This window comes from Aspergillus brunneoviolaceus, assembly GCF_003184695.1.
Source record: "Aspergillus brunneoviolaceus CBS 621.78 unplaced genomic scaffold BO95scaffold_74, whole genome shotgun sequence".
Lineage (NCBI taxonomy): Eukaryota > Fungi > Ascomycota > Eurotiomycetes > Eurotiales > Aspergillaceae > Aspergillus > Aspergillus brunneoviolaceus.
The window spans coordinates 34,164-59,235 of NW_020290804.1; the positions used below are offsets into that span (position 1 = coordinate 34,164).

Sequence of the window (25,072 nt, forward strand, 5' to 3'; positions counted from 1 at the left end):
CCCGCGGCGGTAATGGGGCCGTAGATGTCTCGCTTATTTCAGTTTCCGCCGATGACTTCACCCACATCTTCACTCCAATGACCAGTCGCAAGTCCAATACTGGAGTCATTTATCCTGTCCATAGTCTTCAGAAACAGCCCAACCCCAGTATTCAATCCAAAATACCCGGAAGAATCATCATGCCATCATGGATGCCGAAACAAGAGCCCGTATAGGGCGCATGGGGTCCGAAACCGCCAATTTCCGTATTGGGCAATTCGGCCCCCCGCCCAGCAATACTAGTATTCTTGGACCCCCCTTCTAGAATACATAGTCTGCAAGATCGGACCCTAAAGGATCGTGGCGAGCCGAAGATTCTGAATCCGGCCAATTCAGACATCTGCTGACGGGTCTGGGATGTTGGCTTCGAATTCACCCCCCCCCCCTGGGTAGCTGTATTGCGAAACTGTGGGCTGCAAGGCACGCCCGGCGAAAGAAGCAATATCTCCCGATTGCAATCAATATTCTCCCCACGGGGGAACTTTATCCATAGACAAGATAATGCAATTGATGCAATTGATGATAGAATCTTTGACAATGTTCACAACAAATCCCAGCTCATCTTGACATGCAATAAGATGGAATAGCACACACCACATCCCACATTCTCAGCCACTTGTCCAGTACAGCTCAGGATCCTAAGCAGCATTGAATCTCCGAACCCGGTTAGGAAAATGGGTTGACATGGAATCCTGCAGACCGAGACAACGAACCAGCGCGACCGGTGACGCGAAGGATCCTCTGCTGGTGCGGGTTAAGCCGCTGATCAGCATACACTACCCTCATATAATGCAGTGCATATATGGATAAGCTTTGGCCGTGGCAGGCAGGATCGTGCCATGTTTGGGGCTGGTTACTGTGTTCTCCGACTCCGGTTCAAGCTTGTCCGGGCTAGTTCCTCTGCGCTGGGCACGTTCTGTACCTGCAGAATCGAGTGGAAGCAGCCGGGACGGTGCATCAGTCTGGAGGAGTCCTATAGTTCTCCTTTTTTCGGGATTGTGGCGCTCGGTTGCTGAGACCGACCCTCGCTTAGAGGTTGGGTCGGATTCCCTGGGGCCGTCGACACGTCCCCTATCTGCTCTGTACCGGATGTAGAGAATAGAGGTGAAATGGACGATTATATACTACTTTATACCGGCTAGAGAATAAAGATGAAGGATTTGATTGAAAGTTATTCACATTCTGTGTTCGTGCCGTGCACTAAACCTAGAACAACCAACCAGGTGAAACTATTTGAACACTCATATTTTCTTGCACATGTCATCATAAAGCATCATTTCCAGCAAAGTGGGAAACGAAGAAAAGGGGTTGCTGTTGTATATATATCATTAAATAACTCAAGACATGCGCCGTGACCTTGTATTTGATTTTCTCTCGTCTCCAAAAGATATACATCTCATTGCAACTAGGCGCAGTAAAAGGACCGAGACAAAGCGTCTAACCAACCCATCTTCTGGCGCTGAGGAAGACACGACCCCACGGCCCAATGTCGCCCCACTCTTCGGCGTTGGGGGGAAGGTAGCTGGCGATGCCGCCCAGGACGGTACGCTCGGGGTGAGGCATGATGGCCAGCACACGACCGTCCGCGTTGCGGACACCGGCAATACCCTCGGGACTGCCGTTGGGGTTGGCGGGGTACTTCATGGTGGGCTTGAGGGTAGCGTTGTCCACGTAGCGGACGGGGGCCAGACCCTCGGCAACGAAAGACTGAGCGGTAGTGCCGGAAGCAGGGGCAAACGAAGCGCGACCTTCTCCATGAGCGACAGCGATAGGGAAGGAAGAGCCATCCATGCCGTGGAGGAAGACGCTGGGACGAGACGGGTCGGGATCGGAGATGCGGACCAAAGCGACACGTCCCTCATACTGTTCGCTGGCGTTGCGCTCAAAGCTGGGCCAGTTCTCGGCGCCGGGGATCAACTCCTTGAGACGGGAGAGGAACTGGCAACCGTTGCAGACACCCAGGGCAAAAGTGTCGGGGCGCTGGAAAAAGGACTGGAACTCGTTGCGAGTGTTGTCGTGCAGCAGGACGGACTTGGCCCAACCTTGACCGGCACCGAGAACGTCACCGTAGGAGAAACCACCACAGGCGGCGAGACCGACGAAGCTCGACAGGGAGACACGGCCGGAGATGACATCCGTCATGTGGACGTCAACGGCAGAGAAACCGGCCATGTTGAAGGCGAAAGCCATCTCAGCCTGACTGTTGACACCTTGCTCACGCAGAATGGCAACACGGGGCTTGTTGCTGAAGGGCGACATCTGGGTTAGGCTGGTCAAGAGAGGCATGGCCTTGTCCTTAGGGTCGAAAGTCGCGTTCCAAGACAAACCAGGATCGGCATCATCAAGAATGCTAGCATACTCTTGATCAGCGCAGGCAGCGTTGTCACGCATCTTCTGCATGTGGTAGGACGTGGCAGCCCAGGTCTGCTGGAGGTTGGCACGGCTGTTGCGGTGAACCAAGGTGTGCTTGTGGTAGATGGTGAGGTTCTGCTTGGACTTCTCAGAAACACGACCGATCTTGTGAATCAAGCCAGCAGGAGGCCCGCAGGTGGCGAAGCAAGAGCGGAACTGGATCTCATGCTCTTTGCGGACTTGGAAGACAGCACCCAGTTCCTCATTGAACAGGGTCTCCACAACATCCTTGGTGTTGGAGCTAGCGCAGATGTTGTCAATCATGATCTCAACACCGCAGCGACCGGCGAACATCATCTCAGCCAAGGTAGTGAAAAGGCCACCATCGGACCGGTCGTGGTAGGCCAGGACGATGCCTGCCTCCTGCAACTGCTGAGCGGCATCGAAGAAATCTCTGAAGATCTCGATGTCACGGATGTCGGGGCATTCGTCGCCAACTTGGTTGAAGACCTGAGCAAGAGCGGAACCACCCAGAGCCTTGCGACCGAAAGACAGGTCGACGAACATCAGAACGGTCTCGCCGACGTCCTCGAGACGACGCAGGGCGGGGGTCCAGGTCTTGCGGTAGTTGGCAACAGGCGCAAAAGCAGAGATGACAAGAGACATGGGGGCGGTAACTTCCTTTGCCTCCTGTGAAGACTCATCCTTCCACTTCATCTTCATAGACATGGAGTCTTTTCCGACGGGAATGCTGATGCCAAGCTTGGGGCAAAGCTCCATACCAATAGCCTCCACGGCCTCGTAGATGGCAGCACCCTCACCAGGATGGCTGCTGGCGGACATCCAGTTAGCAGAAAGCTTGACGCGGCTCAACCGGTCAACAAGATCAGCAGCAACAATGTTCATGAGAGACTCAGCCACCGCCATACGGGCCGAAGCAGCGGGCGAGATAAGAGCAAGTGTAGGCTTCTCACCCATGGCCATGGCCTCACCAGACTTCACGCCCTGGACGAGTGCGGTCGCAGTGACAGCAACGTCGGCCACAGGAGTCTGCCACTTGCCAACCATCTGGTCACGAGCAGTGAGACCACCGACAGTCCGGTCACCGATGGTAATGAGGAAAGACTTGGATCCGACGGCCGGGAGGGACAGAACTCTCTTAGCGGCCTCTCCAAGGATCTCAAGCGGGTTGGATGCGAGGGACGGGAGGTATGTGGAGAGACTAGCATCGACGGCGGGAAGCGTCAACTTGCGGGAGTCGACCACCCGGGTCATCTTAGGAGGCTTGCCGAAAAGAACAGACAACGGCAGGTCAATCGGCTTGGGGTACTCGGTGGACTCGCGGTCCAAGAGAATGAGCCTCTTCTCCTCCTCGGAGGTACCTCCGCCACGGCCGACAACAGAGAAACCGCAACGTTCACGGTTGGCGATGGCGGTGAACTTGTTCATGCTCTCCTCACCAACAGCCATGACGTATCTCTCCTGAGCTTCGCAGCACCAGATCTGCATGGGGCTCATACTCTTGTCGGCACTGTCAATCTCACGAAGCTCAAAAGTAGCACCCAGACCAGAGTCGTGAATGAGCTCAGGAAGGGCATTGGAAAGACCACCAGCTCCGACGTCGTGGATGAATTTGATAGGGTTGGCATCGCCCATGGAAGTACAGGCGTTGATAACCTCCTGGGCTCTCCGCTGGACTTCAGCATTGCCACGCTGGACACTGGCGAAATCGAGATCCGCCGAACCTTCACCCGAAGTGATACTGGAGGCAGCGCCTCCACCCAGACCAATGAGCATAGCAGGTCCACCCAAGACAACAAGGTAGGCGCCAGGCTTGACAGCTTCGGGCTTTTTGATGGCGTGCTGGGGTCTGACAGTTCCGACACCACCAGCAATCATGATGGGTTTGTGGTAACCACGAACCTCAGTTTGACCATTGCCAACATCAATTTCGGTCAGAAGGGTACGGAAGTATCCTGAAATGCAGGGACGTCCAAATTCGTTGTTGAAAGCTGCACTTCCAATAGGAGCCTCAAGCATAATGTCCAGAGGGCTAGCAATGTGGTTGGGCTTGCCAACATCCAACTCCCAGGGCTGCTTCAAGCCAGGAATGTTGAGATCAGAGACACAGTAGCCGGCAAGACCAGCCTTAGGCTTGGAACCCCGACCCACGGCGCCCTCGTCACGGATTTCTCCACCGGATCCGGTCGCTGCACCCGGGTAAGGGGATACGGCAGTAGGGTGGTTGTGGGTCTCGACCTTAGCCAGGAAGTGCACCTGTTCCTTGGTGTGGCCCCATTCTCCGGTAGTCGTGTTAGGGGCCCAGAAAGCGGAGTGATCTCCCTCGAGCACGGCGGCGTTATCGCTGTAAGCACTCACGGTGTATTCGGGGTTCTTCTTGTGGGTGTTGCGGATCATGGAGAAGAGACTGTTGGGCATCTGCTTTCCATCAATGACCCAGGAGGCGTTGAACTGCTTGTGACGGCAGTGCTCGGAGTTGACCTGCGCGAACATGAACAGCTCAACGTCAGTAGGATCACGAGCGAGAGGACCGTTAGGTCCGTAGGCTTCGGCCAGGTAATCAATTTCCGACTCTTCCAACGCCAGTCCGAGTCGCTTGTTCGCCTCCTGGAGGACCTCCTTGGGGGATTTATCGCTGCCGTGAAGAGGGATTGTCTCGAGGGGTTGGGGGCTGTGTTCGGAGAACATCAGGTGAAGATCCGGTTCGTTCTCGCTCATAATCTGGGTCATGCGGTCATGGAGGACATCCTGGAAACCATCCTTGTACTCGCTGCTTCCGCTGTGCAGGCAGGACACCTTCATACCCCGCTCAATGCGCTTCACGTACTGGCGCAAACCGCAGACATGAGAGATACCAGTGGCCTGAGAGCTCCAAGGAGAGATTGTACCCGTGCGAGGAAAGACGTGGAAAACGTCGAAGGAACCATCTTCAGCGGTGAAGGTGGGGGGAATATCGGTGATATCACCATAGCGGAGGAGCTGCTCCAATACCGCGCGCTGGGACTCGTCCAAAGGCTGGGAAAGGTGGACATAGTGAATCCATTGCGCACGGACATCGCTGGCTCCAATGCTGGCAGCAACTGCGCGTCCACGAGAGTGGGAGAAGGCGACAGAGCCGGGAATGGCCAAGTAGGTCGAGTTGGAGGCCATTTTGAGGTGGTGCAGAGTGAGTCACTCGGTCGGGAGGCGGGAGGAAGGATAGAGGGGGGCGGGGTGGCGGAAAGGAGAGGAAAGGATATAGTCGAGTAGACTGGGATTAGAAGAGAACTAAAGAAGTCCTCTACGAAAGAGGTGTCACAGACACACCTCTAATGAGTGAGTTCAACAGACTGGAGGAAGCGTTTGAGCTGCTTGTCTCTTAGAATCAATCAAAAATTAATCTTTCTGCTCCGTTGACGGAGGGTGGGAAAAACCACCCCGCGCTAGTCTCCTTCCGGCTTATCGTCGCTTCTTATCAGTCACGTGCGGCGCACTTTTCCCCGGAAAACGGCGGCAAAGTGTCGCTGCCTGAGGCAGCTCAGCAGAGTCTCTGGCCCTGTTGGTGTGCAGCGCAGCACCCGCCCTCTTTAGCTCCCTCGTATTAACCGCAATAAAAAGTTGCATACTCGGTATGTACGGAGTGCAGTACGTAGATACTGCTGGTTTTTGGTTTTCTTATGTAGTCACACACTCACAAGAGCTGCTGGAGCTCTAAGATGCCTATCGCTTGACCTAAAGCCGAAACCCTGTACTCAGGGTATATGTCAAACAGTCATCATCGCTTCTGCAAAGGATCTTCTCGGGGCTATAATAGTTTGGTCTCTGGCTGGCATAGTGAGCCTTATTTTCTGTCATTGTGTTCGATGATGCTGTTTTCGAGAGTTGCTGCCACAATCTGGGGCAAAGAGCTAGGACCACCTATACACCATTCAATATGTGATCTTTCACTGCCAGTCCCCACTGCAGCTTGAAATTGTAGCATAATGGAATGGGACATTCTGGGGATTTATTGGGTCCCGGGGAGGTTTTTCAATTTTCATTACATCCCCATTCCGAGCCTGGGCTCTGAGTTCCTTGCCGTTTCGGGCAACATGCTCCGCGTGCCGCCCTGCCGTCAACTGCGAGTTTCGACCGGCGCTTTGGCAGCCACATCCAATCCTTAACACCTTGGCACGGTATGAGCTCAGCCATTTCGAGGCCAGATATTGGTTTCTACACTCATCTCGACCGCCTACATCCACGGGATTGTTCAAGGTCCAGGATCAGGCCATTCGGAGTCACATTATCACCTGGAGAAGGTATGCGTGGCTGACTCGGCCATTCCGTCACGTGTCCTCGTAGCCAATTCTGCCCTGCATCTCTGGTAGTTTTCCAGATCTCGTCTTCTGGACCTCAGACGAAAGGCCTACTTCTCGGTGAACTCCAACTTCACGCTTGGAACCGAGAACAGCAACGTCCCTTTGTTTGTTCAGGTTTAAGGTCGCGATTCGAGGTATGTATTGTATTGTGTGTGTGTGCGCGCGCGCACGTGCATAATACATCATACCTCACTTAGCTACCTGTGCGCAGACGTAATTCTATCAGAGATAACCAACAGATCCTTTACCATGGCATGACTTGTATATAGCATCTTTTGCAGAAGTCTAGAACCCCCTTCAATTGAATTATCATCTCAAGTCGGATCAGGAAGATAATCTGATCGGGGTCTCGAGCCATATTGCCGTAAGCGGCTAGCTCTGACTACCGAGTCGGGAAATATGGCCCCTGCGGCTGTGGGTCCGGGCTGGCGGGTTGCCTTTTTCGGGCATCTTGATCTTTTAGACTTTGCCATCTAATCTGTTGTTTGTAGGTTCTCGCGGCATCTCGACCGAATCATCAGAACTTTTCATTGCTCATGTGTTAATATCTATAGCGTTGTGTCCATGGCTCATTTCTATAAATGCAGGCATGTAGTCTGCTCATCGACACCATGTTCTTTATCGCATCAACCTCATATACTGTGGTATCCGTCTCTGAATAGTGTCTATTCACACTCAAAACATGGAGCCTCTAGAACGAGTCAAGACCCATAATGACTATCCCCGCCGAACCCACTCAATGGCATCAGCCCCGAATTCGGACCCCTTGGACCTACCATACCGAGAGGTGAACGATGGAGCCAACATGGAAGAATATACTACGGAAACAACAACCGGGGAGATAATCAAACCAGTGCGGTCTGCCCTGACAGGAAAGGATGAAGATTGGAGGCTGGTCACCTTCAGCATCGATGATCCGGAGAACCCCAAGAACTGGTCCAAAGCATACAAGTGGTACTGTACCATGGTTGTTTCATTCACTTGCTTCGTGGTCGCTTTCTCGAGCAGTGTTATCACCGCCGATATAGAAGGACCCTCGGAAACATTTGGTGTGTCCAGAGAGGTTAGTTTGGTCGTGGTGACTGTCTTCGTTATTGGATTTGGAGTCGGTAAGTATCATCCTGACTGGAAATGTCTATATCTACCAATAGCACTCAGCTCGGAGTGACTGACTGGTTGTCTGTAGGTCCAATGGTGTTCGCCCCTCTATCGGAGATTGTAGGCCGCAGACTCGTCTATGCATCCACCTTGCTCTTGGCCGTCATCTTCGTCATTCCATGTGCTGTTGCTCCCAACATTGCGACCCTTATCGTCTGCAGAGCAATTGATGGAATTGCATTCAGCGCGCCGATGACACTGGTAGGCGGCACACTGGCCGATCTGTGGAAAAACGAAGAACGAGGTGTCCCGATGGCAGCCTTCTCAGCTAGCCCATTCCTTGGTCCGGCCATCGGTCCCCTCGCTGGTGGCTACCTTGCTGATGCAACAAACTGGAAATGGCTCTACTGGTTGCAGCTAATCCTTGCATTTGTGGCTTGGGTGCTGATCACGTTCACGGTCCCTGAAACTTATGCGCCTACACTGTTGAAGCGAAGGGCGAAGAAGCTCAGAAAGGAAAAGGACGACCCAAAATATGTCACTGAGATGGAGCTTGATGCTAGACCGCTGGCGGAGAGATTGCGGATGACTCTCTTCCGTCCCTTTCAACTTCTGTGTCTGGAGCCTATTGTTTTGTTCATCGCTCTCTACATGTCAGTCCTGTACGGCCTGCTCTACATGTTCTTCATTGCGTGAGTATTTGTCCCTTAGATTGGTACAGGGCGAATCTTCTAACTCTCTTCCCCGCAGCTACCCGGTTGTTTATCAAGGTGGTAAAGGCTGGAGTGCCGGATCGACGGGGTTGATGTTCATCCCTCTCGCTATTGGTGTTCTCATGAGCGCTGCATGTGCACCATTCGTGAACAAGCACTACTTGTCACTGTACAAGAAGTATAATGGAAAACCCCCGGCTGAAGCCCGTCTGATCCCGATGATGTTTTCCTGCTGGCTTATTCCGATCGGACTCTTCATCTTCGCCTGGACCTCCTATCCCAGACTTCATTGGATCGGTCCTGCAATCGGAGGCTGGCCAGTCGGGTTTGGTTTCATCTTCTTGTATAACTCGGCCAATAACTATCTCGGTAAGTCACCCCAAGCACATCCAGCCAAGATCGATTGCTCATTCAATTATAGTGGATACCTATCAGCACCAGGCCGCCTCCGCCCTTGCCGCCAAGACATTCCTTCGCTCCATCTGGGGTGCATCCACTGTTCTATTCACTGAGCAGATGTACGCCCGACTCGGCTATCAGTGGGCCAGCTCCCTGCTTGCCTTCATCGCCCTCGCCTGCTGTGCGATTCCGTATGTCTTCTATTTCAAGGGGGCGTCCATTCGTCGTTTCTCCAAGTTCGCTTTCAGCGACGACGAAGAACAGGGAGAGAAACATTAGAGGGCGATTCTTATCGATCGCTTGCTTGATAGCATACTGTACTAATAGGTTTGCATGCTTGGCATGCTGCACGATGGACTGTACACTAATTAGATGTTTGATGACGCGTTGCGAGTTATGATTTATGTTGATACCAAGCACACTAGAAAAAAAATTGTTAATAGATATTAGTTAATGCATTATATAATTTTGGTGAAAGATTCTTCTCATCTGAAAATAAGCTTAGAAATAGCTACATGTTTGGAACAGGATCTCCGTCTGCAGAAACGGCCAGGGTACAAGGCATTTCTGGTCACTCATGAGGACACAAACCATCATCTCGACTCCATTTGACCGAGATTAATGTTCTATGCCCGAGATTTGACAGCATGATTTTCCCGCATTTAGATGTTTCCTCCGACATCCGACCTCCGACATCCCCAGTTTTCCTCGGCGTTTGAGGATGACCCTAGTGATGACGAGGCCTCTCCACTTGGTCTCGAATGTCCATAGCTCGCCCTATGGCTGCGTATACCTCCACGATATCTATCCTTGCCTTTGCTTTGATTGCACAGTAACATTATATATTCGCCCCTATATTCAGTCATCTTCTCGCCCTCACCCCAGACAGCCACTTCGAATCCCCTCGTCTACCCCAACAAACACCATGCGCACCACCACAATTCTCTCGTCGGCGCTCCTCGCAGCAACATCATTGGCACAGACTCCGGTAGAAAGCTGGCCAGCAACGCAAATCAATCTAGGCGCCTCGTTCGGAAACGAAACCGTCATCCCTGGTCTCTGGATCAATCCCGACGGTATGGTACCCAATATGCCCCAGAATACTTAAACATACTAACACAATCACTCGATAGATGTGACATCCGCACCATCCATCTACCCCAGCAACATCAAGCATGCCTACCCAGGAACCTACACGATCTTAATGCTTGACCTCAACATCCCGGACTCCGACGTCACCACAGCAGACAAGTACCCCACTCTTGTCCCTGGGCTGGCAGCCAATACCACCACTCGTCTGCACTGGTGGGGTGGGAACTACACCCTGGAAGGTCGAACATTCGTCAACGCAAGCGATGCCCTAGCACCGTATACCGCCCCGCGACCCAGGGACAGCACTCAGCATGCATACACAATCTACCTCTTCAACCAGCCAAAGGGTTATGTTCCGCCTGCTGCGGCTGCCGAGGGACTGTACTATGATCAGACCACGGATGCACGGTTCAATTTCAGCTTGGCTCCTGTTGTGGAGGCGGTGGGTTGGCCGGTGGCAGCGACATATTTTGTCAGTTCGGCGACTGATTGAGGAGAATGAGGTATGATTGTAGCGGGTTCGGTTGAGGTGGTGGTTGATCGGCAAGACTGGCAGGTGGGAAAGCTTGGGTGGCGGTGCCAGTTTGCAAGAGCCAGAGTTCTCAGCAGTTCCTCATTCTATCGGTTACAAGAGCTCTGGGAGGCGGGCCTACTGCTTGGTCTGTTCACTGCCGGTTCTTAGCTAGTCCCTCTGATGGTCAGTCCTTCGTAGCTGAATCGATCGCCACCCACATTCTCCATGAGGTGTCTGATTTGCAACCCTGCCTTGTGAATTCTTGTCTTCATATTCGTCTTCTTGCTGCCAGGTATGCAAAACCACAGACTGTAAACATCATGTGATTTGGGTTCCGACTAGATGCTAGGGCTCAACAAAGAAGGATACCGCCTCTATATGTGTGTGCGAATTATCGTTTCTGTAAAAGCTTCACCAGCGCCTCATGACCATTCATCAACGCCATGTCGAGTGGCGTGAGGCCTTCGCGGGTTTTCACGTCCATATCCATATTCTCTGCTGACAGCAGAAGCTTGACTATTGTTTCACAGCCTTCCGCTGCCGCCAAGTGCAGTGGTGTCTGGCCATAATCGTCCTGGATATTAATGTCAATCTTCTCTGTTGCAAGCAGAAGCTTGACCACTGCCTCCCTGCCCTCCCTTACCGCCCAGCGCAGCGGTGTCCAGCCAAATCCATCCTTATGATTAAGATCAAACTTCTCTGTTGCAAGCAGAAGCTTGACTACAGCCTTGTGGCCCTTTTCAACTGCTAGAAAAAGTAGTGTCCTGCCTAATCGATCCAGAAATTTGATATCCACCTTCTCTTTGCAAGCAGAAGCTTAACCACTGCCTCGTGGTCCCGATAGACTGCCAGAGAAAGTGGTGTTCTGCCTAATCGATCCGGACAATTGATATCCACCTGCTCTGTTGCAAGCAGAAGCTCGACCACTGCCTCGTGGCCATATCGGGCTGCGATGGAAAGTGCCGTCCGGCCATATTCAGAATCAAAGGAGTTGATATCCATTTTCTCTGTTGCAAGCAGGAGCTTGACTACACCAGTCAACCCTAAAGATGATAAAATTAGAAGTCTTGAAGCACCCTTAGGAATTCGATACACAGCATATGCAAGATTAGACCATGTTTTGTAGACAACAGAGTTTGGGTCACAGATTGAGTGTGCACGTTTGATTAGCGGATCCTCATCTCGCACCCGCGCTTTATGGTAGTGTGTAACCCAGGATGTTGATGCATATTCATCAAAGTCCCCTTGGTGAATGCCTGTCCACTCACCAGTCATCCACGAGATCAATGCAATGCATATAGTTGCAAGAATCCGATGAGACTCCTCTGGTACGAGTGCATGCTTCCATCCGGTGACCTTGAACATATTCTCCTCAATAGCGGATTTATTACTCAAAACTAAGAATTCCTTCGCTGTTTGGTGCAGGAAGTAAACTTTCTCATTTATGATAACGACGAAGAGTCCACACAAGTCCCTGAGGGTTTTTCTGAAGCGCTCTTTCGGTTCGACATCATCAATTATAGCCGTGAATGTTTGGCAGTCCGCATTAAGGTGCAATGCCAAGGCAAGAGATAGCTCTTCTAGTGAGAGCGGCTCTACCGCAGCCGTAATAATATGAAGAAGAGCTTTAGCCTTGGGTTTATCAACACACCTGTCTAGAATCCTTTCATAGGCGCTTTCAACGGTTTTTGGAAGATTCTGTACCACTCGGCGGACATTGCCTTTCGTGAAACCTGGTATGTTCTCGATAACATCTACGGTAAGACTAACCCACAAGTAGGTTCTATTCTCAACGGCAGTCAGTTGGTGTTCGAGCATGGTGCGTTCGCCTGCCTCGAGTGATCTTCGTTGACTGATATCAGCAACCCTTTTTCTGATGACAAGGTTGATCTCACGAGCTATTTGCTCGACTTCTTTCTCGCCATCACCGCTCAAGTGAATCGTAGGTAGCTTTGCCTCAAGGTCCGAGAATCCACGACGTATGTGGTCGTATGGTCTGCTTGTCATCAAGAATTTGAGCTTGCTTAGTCGGTATTGTCCCGAGTAGTATGCACTAACTTCTTTGATAAGTTGGGCATGGTCCTGACACTCGTCTAATGCATCCAGAATGCAAACAATTTCTCCAGCCGTTGTGCGAGAAGCGGCAGATATAAGCATGTTCCATAACTCGGCCCATGATTGAGCAAGCTTTTCCCCATCAGTCTCCAGCTTATCTAGGTCTCTATCTTGTAAAAGCTGGGGCTGTGCAATGAACAGTTGACGTAAGATGGCTGCCAGTGCACCTGCTGCACTTCTCTGATCTGGAAAGTCGTCTTTGAAGAAGAAGTAACAAACGGTTCGTTTATTGTCGTTGAGAAGAAGGTCATCAACTAGGTATCTAGTTAAGACTGACTTGCCGCAACCTGGATCGGCTGAGACCCATAAGAGACCAGCGAGGTCATTGGGAGAACTCTGTTGCCACCTCTGAAAGGTACCATGTGTGGTGAACCATTCACAAGTTCCAGGCACACGCCTGTCATTTCTGTTCTTGCGATCTTTATAGGGGCAAGTGTAGAGTAACTTGAGAAACTTTCTGATCCTCTTATCTCGAGCCGATGTTGTCGCCCATAGATCGCGTTGGTGTGCGACATTTCGGATTTCTTCGATTCGTTCCAGAAGATCCTTGTGCTTCTGCCTTGTGCCTCTAGCTTCAATGAGGGAAGTCGTAGTTTCTATGGAGTTTTCATGTTTCTCAATATCTTGGCACAGGCTAGCCCATCCGTCCGAGTCCAAGAAGTCTCTTAGGAACTGCGCAGCTGAGCGTCTATGTAAATAGCAGAGCGCGCGGGCCTGGAACTCGAGAATCTTGCAGCAAAGCGAGGTCAAAGACTCCCTGAGGTTTTTTAGAAGATCTGTTTCCTGTTCCGTCTGAGAAGTCAGGTACAGATCTTCCCTCGCGCGAAGTCGAATCATGGACTCGGAAATCAGGTCTAATCCTCGAAGAAGGACGGCGTGCTGTTCTACTGCTTGAATAATCATCTCAATGAAGTTAGTAGTCTGCGAACAACAGAGCGCGTCGGCGAGAGCATCAAGTCAGGGCTTACCGTAAAGCACACCATCACACCAGCGCAGGCAATCGAGGCGGGCGGGCTTGCACTTGCAGCCGTACTGACAACCTCCTTAAAGGCGAGGATGTTTTTGAACACTTTGTTGAGCTGGTCTCGCACAGGGACACTATAGTCTCCCGGGTGAACTTCCCATTTCTTTGTCTCGGCTTCAGCTGTTTTGGCATTAAGGAGTTTGCAGAGTTGTTCGTGGTAACTTGGATCACCGTGTTCCAGATCAAGACGATATTGAGATTCCAGTATATCCATCGATTCCGATAGGACTTCGGCCAAATCAGGGTTCTGTTTCATCTTTTGCTCGGCTAAGATCCAGAGATCGCTGGGTGGAGAGGTTGACCGGGGGTGCTTTTCTGGCTTGCATTCCGACTCCTCTGGCGAGGTTGTATCCTCCTTTTTCGGTCTGGTTTTGTTTTCAGACGGTGTTTTCTCTTTCTGTCGCCGTGGTTTCTTGAAAAACCGCTTAGCCATAGAGCGGAGATCAGGCATGGTAGTGACTCTCGTTGAATCTTGCGGTTGGAGATGATGAGAGCCTTAATGTTGAATTTCAGGAGGATTGTCACCGGTACTTTTAGAGCGGCAGTAAATCATTGGAAGCTGGGTGCTAGTTCGCTTATATGTTTGCTTGTCACCACCGGACCCCGCCCCCCTCACTGATGCGTTGGTGCGGCTGAACAGCAGGGGTACGACAATGCTGATCGCCATCACAAGAAAACGATTCAGAACATCCATCAATTGCAGTCCTACTCTCGAACAAGAGACGGAGTGGCCCTGCGTATTGCTCTAAAATATCCGTCGACACCACTGCCTTACTAGATTGGAACAGCGTCATCCGACCGAGACAAGAGGCACTCATTGCGATTGAGGTGGTATGCTCATGACACTGGATGTTGATTGTGTGATTCTCCATTTGTGATGCATCGAGCAGTATTGCAGATGGCCGTCGCCAACCCAATCACTATTTGTCCATACCATTTGCATTAAACTGCTATGGGTAAGGTGGGCAGCGGGAGATAATTATAGACCCGATTTTGTATGTCTTTCTTGAAATCTTACACCAAACTCCTTGTTCTGTATTGTGTTAGCTATCTTGAGTCAAGTCAATCTTAAGCCAGAGGAGTCGAACGCAAAGAATGGAAAGTTTTCCTCAATGACAAAGAAGCCTAGTAGAAGTCCCTTCAGAGTTACGGGAGTCTTCATATTCAAGGATAATATTTCTTGAGTAGGCTTAGTGCTCCTCTGTATCACTTCAAGTATAGCGACGAACTAATCACTATATAGTTAATAGATCGATCGAAGAGTAGTACGCAAGGCAGTAAGGCAGCAAGCATTGATTTCTGGCATCAGCTACGTCATTTCATTCATTACTGGTAGGGCTTAGGGCTGGGCGAGCCCATGATCGACTCCCCTCACATCACGTGAGCAAGTGCCGTCGATTTCTATTGCTGAGTCAGGTGGGCCTCCGCAAGGGGATGTTTTCCAGTCAAACTGGAACTTGGCGGCGGTTTCCAGTTCCAATCTTGCGCCCTGCTACCTCGGGAGCACATTCTCGTCAACCAAGCCATGTTGGGCCCCTCAACATCCACGCTACACCTTGCACAATCATTCATGGACTGATCTTCTTCTCGTCTTATCAAACATATTCAATGTGAACACCGCGAATATCCTGCTCAGTGCCCGCGCCCATTCGTTATCCCGCCTAATTCCGTCATCTCCGCTGTTGTGTTCGCATGTTCTAGCTTCGAGATAGCAATCCACATCCTTACACCGACGATCCTTCACTTCTCGAGCAGAAGCTCCTCGAAACCCACCTCTCGTCTCTTCGCTCACTTCACCAACCACAATGACTTCTCCTTATCAGTCATCTATCTCGTACTCGCCGTCCGTCGCTGGTCCCGACATGGCGGGCACGTCCCGGGCCATCGCCGACCTGCCTCAATCCCAAGTCGACGCGATTATCCGCACAAAACGGAAGGCGCGCGAACCCAAGGCCTGCTACCCCTGTCACGCTCGGAAAGTGAAATGTGACCGTAATCTTCCCTGCGATGGCTGTGTCAAGCGCGACCATGCCGATCTCTGCTCCTACGAACGCCCCTCCAAGAAGCGCATCATGACGGGCTCGCTTCCGCAATCATTTAGTCCAACCGTCCCTGGGGAGACCATCATAATTCCACCCGAGCCTCCAGCACGCCCGAAACCAGAGGCGCCAGTTAATCGACCAAGCTTGGTGGGCCAGGTAGGGCCCGGACGAGTATCGATCGCGCGCGAGGAATGGGACAATGTTCGCACTCGGTTGCGGGAGATGGAGCAAACGATCAGCAATCTGCGGGTTGGGCTCGAGAGAGCCGAAGATGGACACGGTTCTTCGCTGGAGACCGGGAGCATACAGAGTGGTGATGCCAGTAGTCGGTCGAAGGCTGCTTCCCCGGAACGGGAGGGCATCCATGCGCCCAACACTTTTGGTGAAGGCACGGTGCACCTGGGGTCCCGGTCGGTGTTGGCGTACATCCTCAACAACAAGTCTGGATCCGATCAGCTTCAGGCCTTGCTGGAAGGTGGGATCTTGCCGAAGCTGGGCCTGGACAACGAATCGGCAACGTATCCGTTTGTTGACCTCTGGTCTTCTGACATGTCAACTTTCGACATCAGCGCCGTCTGCAGTGCCCTTCCTACCGACCAGCAGTGCAAAGAGTCAGTTTGCATCTACCTGTACGTGAGGAATTAATGCTAACCACTTCTGCCTGCAGCTTCTTCTACTATTACCGAGACATCGCAGGCGCCATTTACCCTGTTCTCGAGGATGTTCCACAATTTGAGATGAATCTTCACCTTCTGCTAAGTAACCGAGCATCGATGGGTGGTGTATATCGCGCCGATGCAGACCAATCTCAGAAACCCTTTGGTGTGACTATTGCCTACATGGGATTGTTGTTCGCCGTGCTCGCCTCTGGCTGTCAATCGTCGGATCTCCCGGGCAAAGAGCGAGAGTTGACATCCCAAGTCTATGGTTCGTCTTTTTCTACCCTCATTTCGTCGACACTTACTGACTATAGTAGTGTGCTGCTCATACCAGTGTCTTCGTATGACCAACTTCCTCTCGCAGCCGACGATAGATGCCATGCAAACACTACTCGTCATTGGCAACGTCTTGTCGTACAATATGAACCCCGGAATCTCCTACGTGCTTCTTGGTATGACGCTTCGGATGGGCTTAGCCCTCGGTCTACATGTCGAGTCCAGTCGCTTCTCAGCTGCAGAGCGTTATCGCCGCCGCCACGTTTGGTATGTTGCATTTAGCCCCAACACGAAATGACGTGCAAGGAAGTATGATTCTAACTATAGACAGGTGGTCGATGGCATGGCAAGACAGCCATTTCTCACTTTCCTATGACAGGCCCTCTACGACCGCTGTGTGCCAGCCCGAAATTGCGTATCGTGACGATCCAAAGCCTGGCGAAATCTCGTACTTTGAGACGCTGTGTCGAGTCATTGGTCTTGCATTGGAAGTTGTCCGCAGTCGCATGCTGAGTCCGCACTCGCAATTGAGCTACAAGACTATCCAGGGCTACAAGGAACGCATCCAGCAGATCATGATAGAAGCCAAGCCTCACCTCCGGGATCGTAAATACTGTCTCTCTGCAACGGAGCACCTTGAGCGAGTCGTTCTCAAATTACACACGTCATACTTCTCCTCCGAGCTTTATCGGCCAGCGTTGAAGCTGGCGGGAGAAACGGCTGACCCAGCCGCAGCCAGTATGCGTGCCGACTGTGTCAACAATCTGATGACGACGGTGGAGGCGTACATCGAAATGCATACTGTCAGTTCACATGCGTCTCGATCGTGGATTGCTTTACAGCGAGCCATCAGCTCGATTTTCCTCTTGGCAGTTACCGAAGAATCCAAAACCATCCCCCGTTTCTGGAGCTTGTTGCAGCAGCTCAAGGTCATTATCTCTGAGCGAGCGAACGCCGAGCTTGACTTCAACTCAGCTGATGCCGCTGCTCCTCCGACGGATGGGGCCGCTCCCCCTACACTTAGCACCATTCCTCGAGCACCTAGCACTGCCGCCCCGAGTCCAGCAGGCTTGAACTCTGCATCACCCGGATCCGTTGGTGTCGGTGTTGATACGCAGACGCAGTGGGCCAAGCCGTTGACCAAAACCCTCCGCGCACTGGAGAAACTCGAAGCAGCATTCACCACCCAGGCCGCTCGAGCCGCCGGTCAGGCCGGGTCCCCAGCGTACCTTAACCCGCATGCAGGGTCCAGCATGGGAGTTGCCGGTATAGCAGCTAGTATGACACCGAGCCTCGGATCTCTCCCGCCTCCGACTCCGGAGAGTTCGACCAGCGGCGAGTGGTCCATCCCTAATATCCTCGATCGTGCGGCCGAGTACATTCATCCACCCTTGTGGAGCTGAGCGCGATAGTAGGAGAAAGGTAATGAACATCATACTGGCGTTTGTGTGGCTCTTTAGCATTTACTGAGATGGTGGGGTTAGCTGGGACTAGGCGATTATGATCACAGCCGGCGCATGTTATGTGGAGTTCGAAAATGGGTTCACATTATTGTCATTAGATACTCCCTCTTCATTTTAATTTATCTATGTGTAGTGTACTCAAGGGATGGAACACGCTCGTATTTCCGCTGTGGTTTGTTTGTTTCTTTCCATTAAGTTTGTACCGAGTAATACTGGGGCTCAATCTCCGTTATCGCCGGATCAATGACCTCATCGCCAACCTGTTTCCATAGCGTCCGCAGTGGACGCAGATGCCTACTGGGACATTCTACTAAGCAACTTGCTGACACTCCACTTACCTCCGTTATCGAAGGACGGACTCGGAACAGAAAATCTCGTCCTCGATTTCTAACATCTAGAATTACAAAGCCTACGCACTGAGGGATGCTGGGCCACCTCTCGCTCAAGTAAACCGGAACCCGAGCACTTAACTCCGCAATACACTCTTGACCAGCAACAGTATATCAACCAATCCACCTCAATCACAGAGCTATAGTATCACATTCCACGGTCCACGGTCCACGGTCCACAGTCTACAGTCTACAGTCTACAATCCACGGTTCACGCAGTTCGAACTATTCACACCCCCGATCTCAAAGTGCTTCCAACAATCCACCGACCCCAACACCCCCAAGAACAATGACTACCTACCTGATAACCGGCGCAACCCGGGGCATCGGCCTCGAACTCACGCGCCAACTGGCCGCCAAGCCCGCCAGTGAAGTTCGGCAGATTTTCGCCGCCGCGCGATCATTATCATCACCGTCACTATCATCGACAACAACCAGCCAAACGCCATCCGACTTCCATGCCCTCGTGAAAGAGCATCCCTCGCGCATCACGCCCGTCCCCCTCGACATCACCGACGAAGCCGGCGTGCGACGAGCCGCGCAGTTGGTCGAGCAGGCGCTGGAGGGCCGGGGGTTGGATGTACTGATCAACAATGCGGGGGTGATGGGGCGGGGGTCGTTGATGGAGATGTACTTCCTCTCCTTTTCCCTTACTTTGCCTATCTTCTCGGTAGGGGTGTCAGTAGACGGTACCTTATGATTAACATGGAATGGGGAATGCAGGAACGACCTCACCTCCTCCTTCGACGTCAACGTCAACGGCCCGCATCTCGTCACGCGCGAGTTCCTCCCGCTGTTACGGAGGGGCGCCACGAAGAAGATTGTGAATATGTTCGTCCCCCATCCCCCTTCCAACCCCATCTTCTGGGAGAAACTGACGAAAACAGCTCCACAACCGTCGGCTCCTTCGCGATGCAGTCCGTCTACCGGGAGGCCATGAGCCAGTCGTACAAGATCACCAAGGCGGCGCTGAACATGCTTACCGTGCTGTACGCGCAGGAACTCGAGCAGGAGGGGTTCGCGGTGTTTTGCGTTAGTCCGGGGGTGCGTTCGTCCCTTCCTTCTGTTCTTCCTTTCTTCAACCATTGGGATCTGGTCAGACTGGTCAGAATGGTCAGAATGGTCATCAAGGCCAGAGAAGAGAATCCACGTAAGCCCAATGCTAATTCAACCGCAGTGGCTCCAAACCGAGATGGGCGGTCCGCGGGCGGATCTCCCGGTGGCAGACGGCGTGCGCGCAACGCTGGAGATCATCCTCAACAAGGGGAAGGAGGGGAACGGGCGGTTTTTCAACATCCACATTCCGGGCTGGAATTCGGGGTGGAATCGGTATGATGGCGGGGAGTGTGCGTGGTAGGTTGGTTGCTCTTCTGCTCTGTAACGGAGAGAGGAAATGAGTATAAGTGTAGAATCCAAACGAAACCTTCTGGCTTTGGTCAAACTGGATCTCCTGCTGCCTAAAGCAAAGGCCGTAGACAAGGATCCTCAGCTCAACCCCGACCCTCCCTCGGAGAATGTTACCAATCCCATCCATCCACCTATCCATTCATCCATCCATCCGAACAAACAAAAACCATCACCAGCAACCAGACAAGACAGCACCGAGCAACCAAATCAGTCTCAATCCCAAGAAACCCAGTTACGGAATACAATCCCTCCTGCGAACAGATCCCACAAATCCGTGCCCTCTCTCTAAACTAGCCCTCCCCCTTTCCCCCTTTTTCCCACGAGAACCCCCAGTTCCTCCCCAAACCAAACAAAAGCAAAATGCAAGAAAAAAAAAAAAAAAGCAAACATCCTCCCTCCCTCCCCCTCCACCTCCTTCCATCGTATGCCATGCACCACGGCCCGATTGTCACTTGTCTCGTCTGGCACGGTCACTGGATTCGAAATTCCTGTACCCCCAGGTGTATGTATGGATGTATGTATGTATGTATGTACATACTGTCTACCACCACTTCGCTGGCGTGTATTCCTCCGCAGCAAGCTGAGCCGGCTTTCAATGATTATTCCACTGGTGGTGACGATTGTGGTTCCTCACGGGTACATACATAGACCATACAATGTACCACCCCATCCCTAAAAACACGCGAGATGGAATAATAAAAGGTACACGGCAGTGAATTTCCCACGCGGTGGCGATACTTTAGAGGTACTACCGACTCCGTACATTGTATATAGAAGAGCTACTGATTCTTCTTTTTCGAGTGCAATCAGCATGGCAAGGATACGTACAGGAAAGGGGGCAAGAATCACGGGGGTCGGTAGAATCCGACGTCTTGCTGTCCGGTCTTGGACATCCGATGAACTGTAGTCGAAACAGCGACTGCTGCATTTTGTTTTGTTTATCGTCTGGTGTGTGCTATGATGCATACATCTATCGTGCCCCAAGGATGGGGATCCTGGTCTACTTCTTCTAAGACATTCAGTGCTGTTCCGCTCAGATTGGTGCGTCTTAACTCCTTCTAAGTCCATAACTGCAGTGGGTGCACTTCGGCGTTCCTTCTGAGACGCGCAAAGCTCGTGCTGCAAACTACTGCATGCGGAACCAGGGAGGGAGAAATCGAGGACGACAAACAGTGATCAACGAATACTGGCTGGCAGAGTACTCCGTATGAGTGGTGTGGTCGGACTTTACACTTAGCAGCCGCCATGTTTGCTTCTTGCCACAGCAACTGTCTTCCGTGGCTCACCGCTTCATCATGTCCAGAAGCTACGAGGTACTCTCCAAACTTCAATTCACCGTTGTCATATCTTGAAATCTATCCTATCGCAGACAAAGATCTGATGAAAATCACTGGATCTGATTTCGCAGTCTATGTACCACAATCCCCTCCCAAAAAGCTCAATATTGGTATATATATAAAAATGAAGTCCATTCACATCATCATCAGCTGCATGCTTTCATTGGCCGGTAGTGAATGTAGCGGGCAAACAGACGTTGAAGTACCTGCATTAACCCAGTCATTAGCTGCCATCATGCCAGGGGATCCAGCTATCGACCCCTGGTTCTGGCACTGGCACAAGGTTTCATGCAACTCAACAGGACTCGACGATCCTGAGAGTTCGACGGTGCTGCTTGCAGTTGGTGGTGATTGCGCCGTTGGAAGGCTGGTCGGCGCTGAACCATGCTGCGTATTCTGCGAGAGCACGATAATTGCCTTTGGTCGCGCTGGTCCTGTGCTCAAGGCTTGCATGATCTGTGGCAACGCTGCCTCTGTGGCAAGACGGTCAGCTTTATGAGTCTGCAACCCCAAATGCGTCTTACCTGTTGTGATGTAGTATAGCGACGATCCCGAGTACTGAGTTTGGCCATTCCATGGCTCGCAAAGAGGTGGTGCATTTGCATCAGCTGATGCGTATCCACCTGTCATTCCTTGCAGGATTTCAGAAGCATTAGAGCTAGACCGCGGGAAATAGGGGTGGTTTCGGAGGGCCGACGGGGACACGTTCGAGGCATCTATCTCGGTGATGTCGTACAGAGGCGATGTGATTGTCATTTGCGTCGAGTACAACGGCAATGGCGCCAACGCAGAATTGCATGATGAGCAGAAATATCTTGACTGGGACATATACGCTGATGCAAAGCCGGAGGACCCGTCGGTCATCGACGAAGCGGAGGTGCCGCTGGGGTCAAAGACAGGCGAAATTCGATCCATCGTTGGCGGCCCGTTGATTGAGCTGGGGTGGTCCCAACCATTGAGGCTTGCAGCTGCTCGTAGTTCACTGGCGATGACACGCTCCTGAAGCTTTGCGATGCGGTCCCGGATCTTTCGACCTATGTTGCTTGTGAGTTATGGGGTTGACTGCTATCAAGTATTGATCCCACTCACGATGATTTCTCTGTGACAAACGATTCTGCAATCTCCTCCGCTCAATCGGATCCTGCTTCTGTCCAGAGCTATCGCTAGAGCATCTGTCTTCCTTAGTAGGCTGTGTCCGCATCTTCATAGACATCAAAGGAATGGGAGCAACGCGGGTGTTAAGTACTGCTGTCGGCGTGAACAAAAATCTTCCGTAACGGCGAACACCATACGCAAGTAGCATTAAAGATAGCCGGGTGCGAGGCTGGAGGCTGGATTCATATATTTGGCGTCTTGCGGGGTAGCAATGCGTGTTGGGAGTGACAGAGCCTCCACCTGCTGCTGCGTGTTTCGCTGTCAAACCGTCAGTAGGCCGATCTTGCTGCAATCTAACCTTCCTTCCTTATAAGGATAATATGCACTCAGCTCACCGTATCCGAGAACTCAAGGGAGCCAAATCCCGGATATTCCAGGGACCTTCTGCTTGATGTGATTGGCTCGAATAGAAAATATTACGAGGTTGCGCAATGGGTGCAACATGAGGTCGGGCGTATAACCAAGGAAAGGTCGTGGCTCGTGCTCGCAAAGCAGTATTTGAATATCCACCGTGCGTGGTTACTCGAACCATTCTATATGTCTTCTCTCAGGCCCTCCAGCCAGCCAGTCAGCCATGGCTCCTTGCTTTTCCACTGCACCGGTACTTGACTCGTGACTTCTCAAGCCACGCGCTGGACGTCCTGTTTCCAGTCCGCGCTGCAACCCCGGTCCATGTCATACGCCGGGCCTTGGCTGTAAAGGTGCCCAGACAATAACGATCATAGCTCTGAGGCGCGGGCAAGGCTTCACTTGGCGCTGCTGATCATTGAAGAGTGTGTCCAACCATGATCAGCGAACAGGCTTTGCATGAATATCGAGAGGGCTAGGCCACAAAGGTCGAGCCAGATCTGCCCGCCAAATGAGTCTCAGCTGATATCATGCATCCAGCTGTCCGGACCTAGAGTTATTTTTCTCATCGAGTATACTAGTCTGGCAAGACATGCGCACGGATCCAGAGCAATAATTATAATGAACTAACCGAGCTATGCGGCAGCCGGGAACGGATGAGAGCAGGCAGGCCTGGGGCCCTGGGGCCCTGGGGAAGGGCACAAGCAAGTCGTTCCAGTGCTTCGGTATACACGACCACTCCTTTTTTGCATGTACCCGGGAGCTCCGTGTAGTATGACCATGTGTACGGTACCCGTCAGTGCGAATCCTCGATCACGGTGCACCAGTTAGGGCTAAACGACTCTCTTGGCGTAGCTAATGACGAGCTTACCCAAGCTAGTCTAAACAATACAGGCCAACAGCAATGCAGATGATACATTTCTTGGGCTGAACATGATGAGAGTGAGATTAAAATTAGCTCAGCATCCTAGCCTCGAAATGGTATGGCTGGCGTACCGTCACGGTAGCGATTGGGATAGTGAACCAGTTGCATGACCGGTAATACTCGACCATGGCTCGATTGGGTTGCATGTAGGTCAAATGCGAATTGAAAGTGTGGAACTACTGAATACCAGTCAGGATGAAAATTCTTTGCAGGCTTAGTGTCCATCATCACTCGGAGAAACAAGGCTCTCCTACTATGGGCGGATCCGAGAATGACGATTGGTGGTGGTTCGAGGGAGGAGTATTGAGTGGCAGTGTAGAATTGGTCGCTTAGGATGCCTGAGCTCAGCTTCACGGCTGATCTGTCGTCAGCATCGAGCCCTGACGTGGGTTGCCCCGAAGACCAATCAATCGATTTCCTGGCAAGCGAGGTTGGAGAGACTGAAGCCGACAGGCAGATGAGACAGCGTGTCCGATCATCAAGGGCAATAGATCCCAGCTCCGAGTCAATGGAAAGGCAGACCAGGGTATTCGTATCCGGACTGGCGTGTTTTGGATGTGAATTGGCCAGACGGTCACTGGCAAATGATCCAGCTTCTGTGTTACCCCGATGAATCTGGAGCAACTTTGAGCCGTCCTTGGAAGGGAACCGTGATTGTGTGGTAGCACCGATCTCGGGTAATTGGGAAGTGTTTGTTGACTGATCCATTGATGGAACGAATGACTGAATGAGTGGGTTAGTGGGGTGGGGGAAAGCAAGAGGGAAGAACGAAGAGGGAAGAGGGAAGTAGAAGCTGAAGCTGAGGTGGAATTCACTTTGGATGGATGGATAGACTAAGGTAAGGCAATGGCACTCGTCCCGTGACTGAGTCCCTTCCCTGTCTGAAACACACACACACACACTTGCACTTGCACTTACACACCCTCTCTATCTCTCTTGCTCTTTTGCTTCACCCTTTCTGTCACTCTCTCTCGTTCGGTAAGTCTGATCAACAGCCAATTCTAGTTGCATCAGATTGCAGACATGTATCGGTTCAAAGATTGATAGCAGACAGACATCCTCAAAAGCAAGCATGGAATGGTTTAAAACCCTCATTATTCCCTGCTGTGACACATTTCCATTGCAGTCGATCATCTCTCCCACTGCGGCCCTTCTCCAATTGACACCCAGCTCCAGGATATGGAAGGGGAAACCCGTTACTTTCCAGTGACCGGTGTCGGCTTCAACCGATCATGAATCTGGGCATGGTCCGAGAGCTGCACGCTGGCTCTGAACCTCCCCCATGGCATTGCTTGAGCGAGTCTAGACGTCAGTTGTCATTCTTGACCAGGTACCCCCGTTACTCTGTTTCCATCTGCTTCTTTCCC

The 25,072-nt window shown here is 51.9% G+C and overlaps 8 protein-coding genes across 8 annotated transcripts; 4 read left to right on the top strand and 4 right to left on the bottom strand.

The window, feature by feature from the left end:
• Positions 1-1,197: 1,197 nt before the first annotated feature.
• BO95DRAFT_446594 (phosphoribosylformylglycinamidine synthase) lies at positions 1,198-5,774 on the bottom strand. The gene has a single exon (XM_025587427.1). It carries the CDS (start codon positions 5,560-5,562, stop codon positions 1,477-1,479), a length of 4,086 nt encoding a protein of 1,361 aa, XP_025438269.1. The 5' UTR covers positions 5,563-5,774; the 3' UTR covers positions 1,198-1,476.
• Positions 5,775-7,431: 1,657 nt separating this feature from the next.
• Positions 7,432-9,354, top strand: BO95DRAFT_505864 (MFS transporter; the record flags this gene model as incomplete). Its single annotated transcript, XM_025591179.1, has 4 exons — positions 7,432-7,858; positions 7,936-8,539; positions 8,598-8,929; positions 8,982-9,354. 4 exons carry the CDS (start codon positions 7,432-7,434, stop codon positions 9,236-9,238), a joined length of 1,620 nt encoding a protein of 539 aa, XP_025438270.1. The 3' UTR covers positions 9,239-9,354.
• Positions 9,355-9,836: 482 nt separating this feature from the next.
• BO95DRAFT_505866 (YbhB/YbcL family Raf kinase inhibitor-like protein) lies at positions 9,837-10,544 on the top strand (the record flags this gene model as incomplete). The annotated part of the gene is made up of 2 exons (XM_025591180.1): positions 9,837-10,035; positions 10,093-10,544. The coding sequence occupies exons 1-2, from the start codon at positions 9,885-9,887 to the stop codon at positions 10,542-10,544; spliced, it is 603 nt and encodes a 200-aa protein (XP_025438271.1). The 5' UTR covers positions 9,837-9,884.
• Positions 10,545-11,975: 1,431 nt separating this feature from the next.
• BO95DRAFT_517666 (uncharacterized protein) lies at positions 11,976-14,396 on the bottom strand (the record flags this gene model as incomplete). The annotated part of the gene is made up of 2 exons (XM_025591914.1): positions 13,649-14,396; positions 11,976-13,583 (listed from the first exon to the last, which is right to left on the bottom strand). Coding segments are annotated over exons 1-2 (2,115 nt in total), but the record flags the coding sequence as incomplete, so codon positions are not given.
• A 798-nt stretch (positions 14,397-15,194) lies between these two features.
• BO95DRAFT_446595 (putative C6 transcription factor) lies at positions 15,195-18,132 on the top strand. Its single transcript, XM_025587428.1, has 4 exons — positions 15,195-16,357; positions 16,414-16,673; positions 16,723-16,948; positions 17,013-18,132. The coding sequence occupies exons 1-4, from the start codon at positions 15,510-15,512 to the stop codon at positions 18,082-18,084; spliced, it is 2,406 nt and encodes an 801-aa protein (XP_025438273.1). The 5' UTR covers positions 15,195-15,509; the 3' UTR covers positions 18,085-18,132.
• A 340-nt stretch (positions 18,133-18,472) lies between these two features.
• Positions 18,473-19,921, top strand: BO95DRAFT_397567 (SDR family oxidoreductase). The gene is made up of 4 exons (XM_025583777.1): positions 18,473-19,163; positions 19,257-19,364; positions 19,421-19,577; positions 19,711-19,921. The coding sequence occupies exons 1-4, from the start codon at positions 18,823-18,825 to the stop codon at positions 19,888-19,890; spliced, it is 786 nt and encodes a 261-aa protein (XP_025438274.1). The 5' UTR covers positions 18,473-18,822; the 3' UTR covers positions 19,891-19,921.
• Positions 19,922-21,412: 1,491 nt separating this feature from the next.
• On the bottom strand, positions 21,413-22,517 carry xanC (transcription factor xanC; the record flags this gene model as incomplete). Its single annotated transcript, XM_025591915.1, has 3 exons — positions 22,367-22,517; positions 21,802-22,311; positions 21,413-21,750 (listed from the first exon to the last, which is right to left on the bottom strand). The coding sequence occupies exons 1-3, from the start codon at positions 22,488-22,490 to the stop codon at positions 21,413-21,415; spliced, it is 972 nt and encodes a 323-aa protein (XP_025438275.1). The 5' UTR covers positions 22,491-22,517.
• A 1,230-nt stretch (positions 22,518-23,747) lies between these two features.
• Positions 23,748-24,413, bottom strand: BO95DRAFT_435477 (uncharacterized protein; the record flags this gene model as incomplete). The annotated part of the gene is made up of 1 exon (XM_025585187.1): positions 23,748-24,413. The coding sequence occupies one exon, from the start codon at positions 24,411-24,413 to the stop codon at positions 23,748-23,750; it is 666 nt and encodes a 221-aa protein (XP_025438276.1).
• Positions 24,414-25,072: the final 659 nt, after the last annotated feature.

What these genes read in the sequence shown, in the direction of transcription:
- BO95DRAFT_446594 (XM_025587427.1), bottom strand. Translation starts at nt 5,562, where the DNA reads ATGGCCTCCAACTCGACCTACTTGGCCATTCCCGGCTCTGTCGCCTTC.
- BO95DRAFT_446595 (XM_025587428.1), top strand. Translation starts at nt 15,510, where the DNA reads ATGACTTCTCCTTATCAGTCATCTATCTCGTACTCGCCGTCCGTCGCT. An exon ending in ACCGACCAGCAGTGCAAAGA is followed by an intron (nt 16,358 to 16,413) that starts GTCAGTTTGCAT and finishes TTCTGCCTGCAG; the next exon opens with CTTCTTCTACTATTACCGAG. An exon ending in GTTGACATCCCAAGTCTATG is followed by an intron (nt 16,674 to 16,722) that starts GTTCGTCTTTTT and finishes TGACTATAGTAG; the next exon opens with TGTGCTGCTCATACCAGTGT.
- BO95DRAFT_397567 (XM_025583777.1), top strand. Translation starts at nt 18,823, where the DNA reads ATGACTACCTACCTGATAACCGGCGCAACCCGGGGCATCGGCCTCGAA. An exon ending in CGGGGGTCGTTGATGGAGAT is followed by an intron (nt 19,164 to 19,256) that starts GTACTTCCTCTC and finishes TGGGGAATGCAG; the next exon opens with GAACGACCTCACCTCCTCCT. An exon ending in TGTTTTGCGTTAGTCCGGGG is followed by an intron (nt 19,578 to 19,710) that starts GTGCGTTCGTCC and finishes ATTCAACCGCAG; the next exon opens with TGGCTCCAAACCGAGATGGG.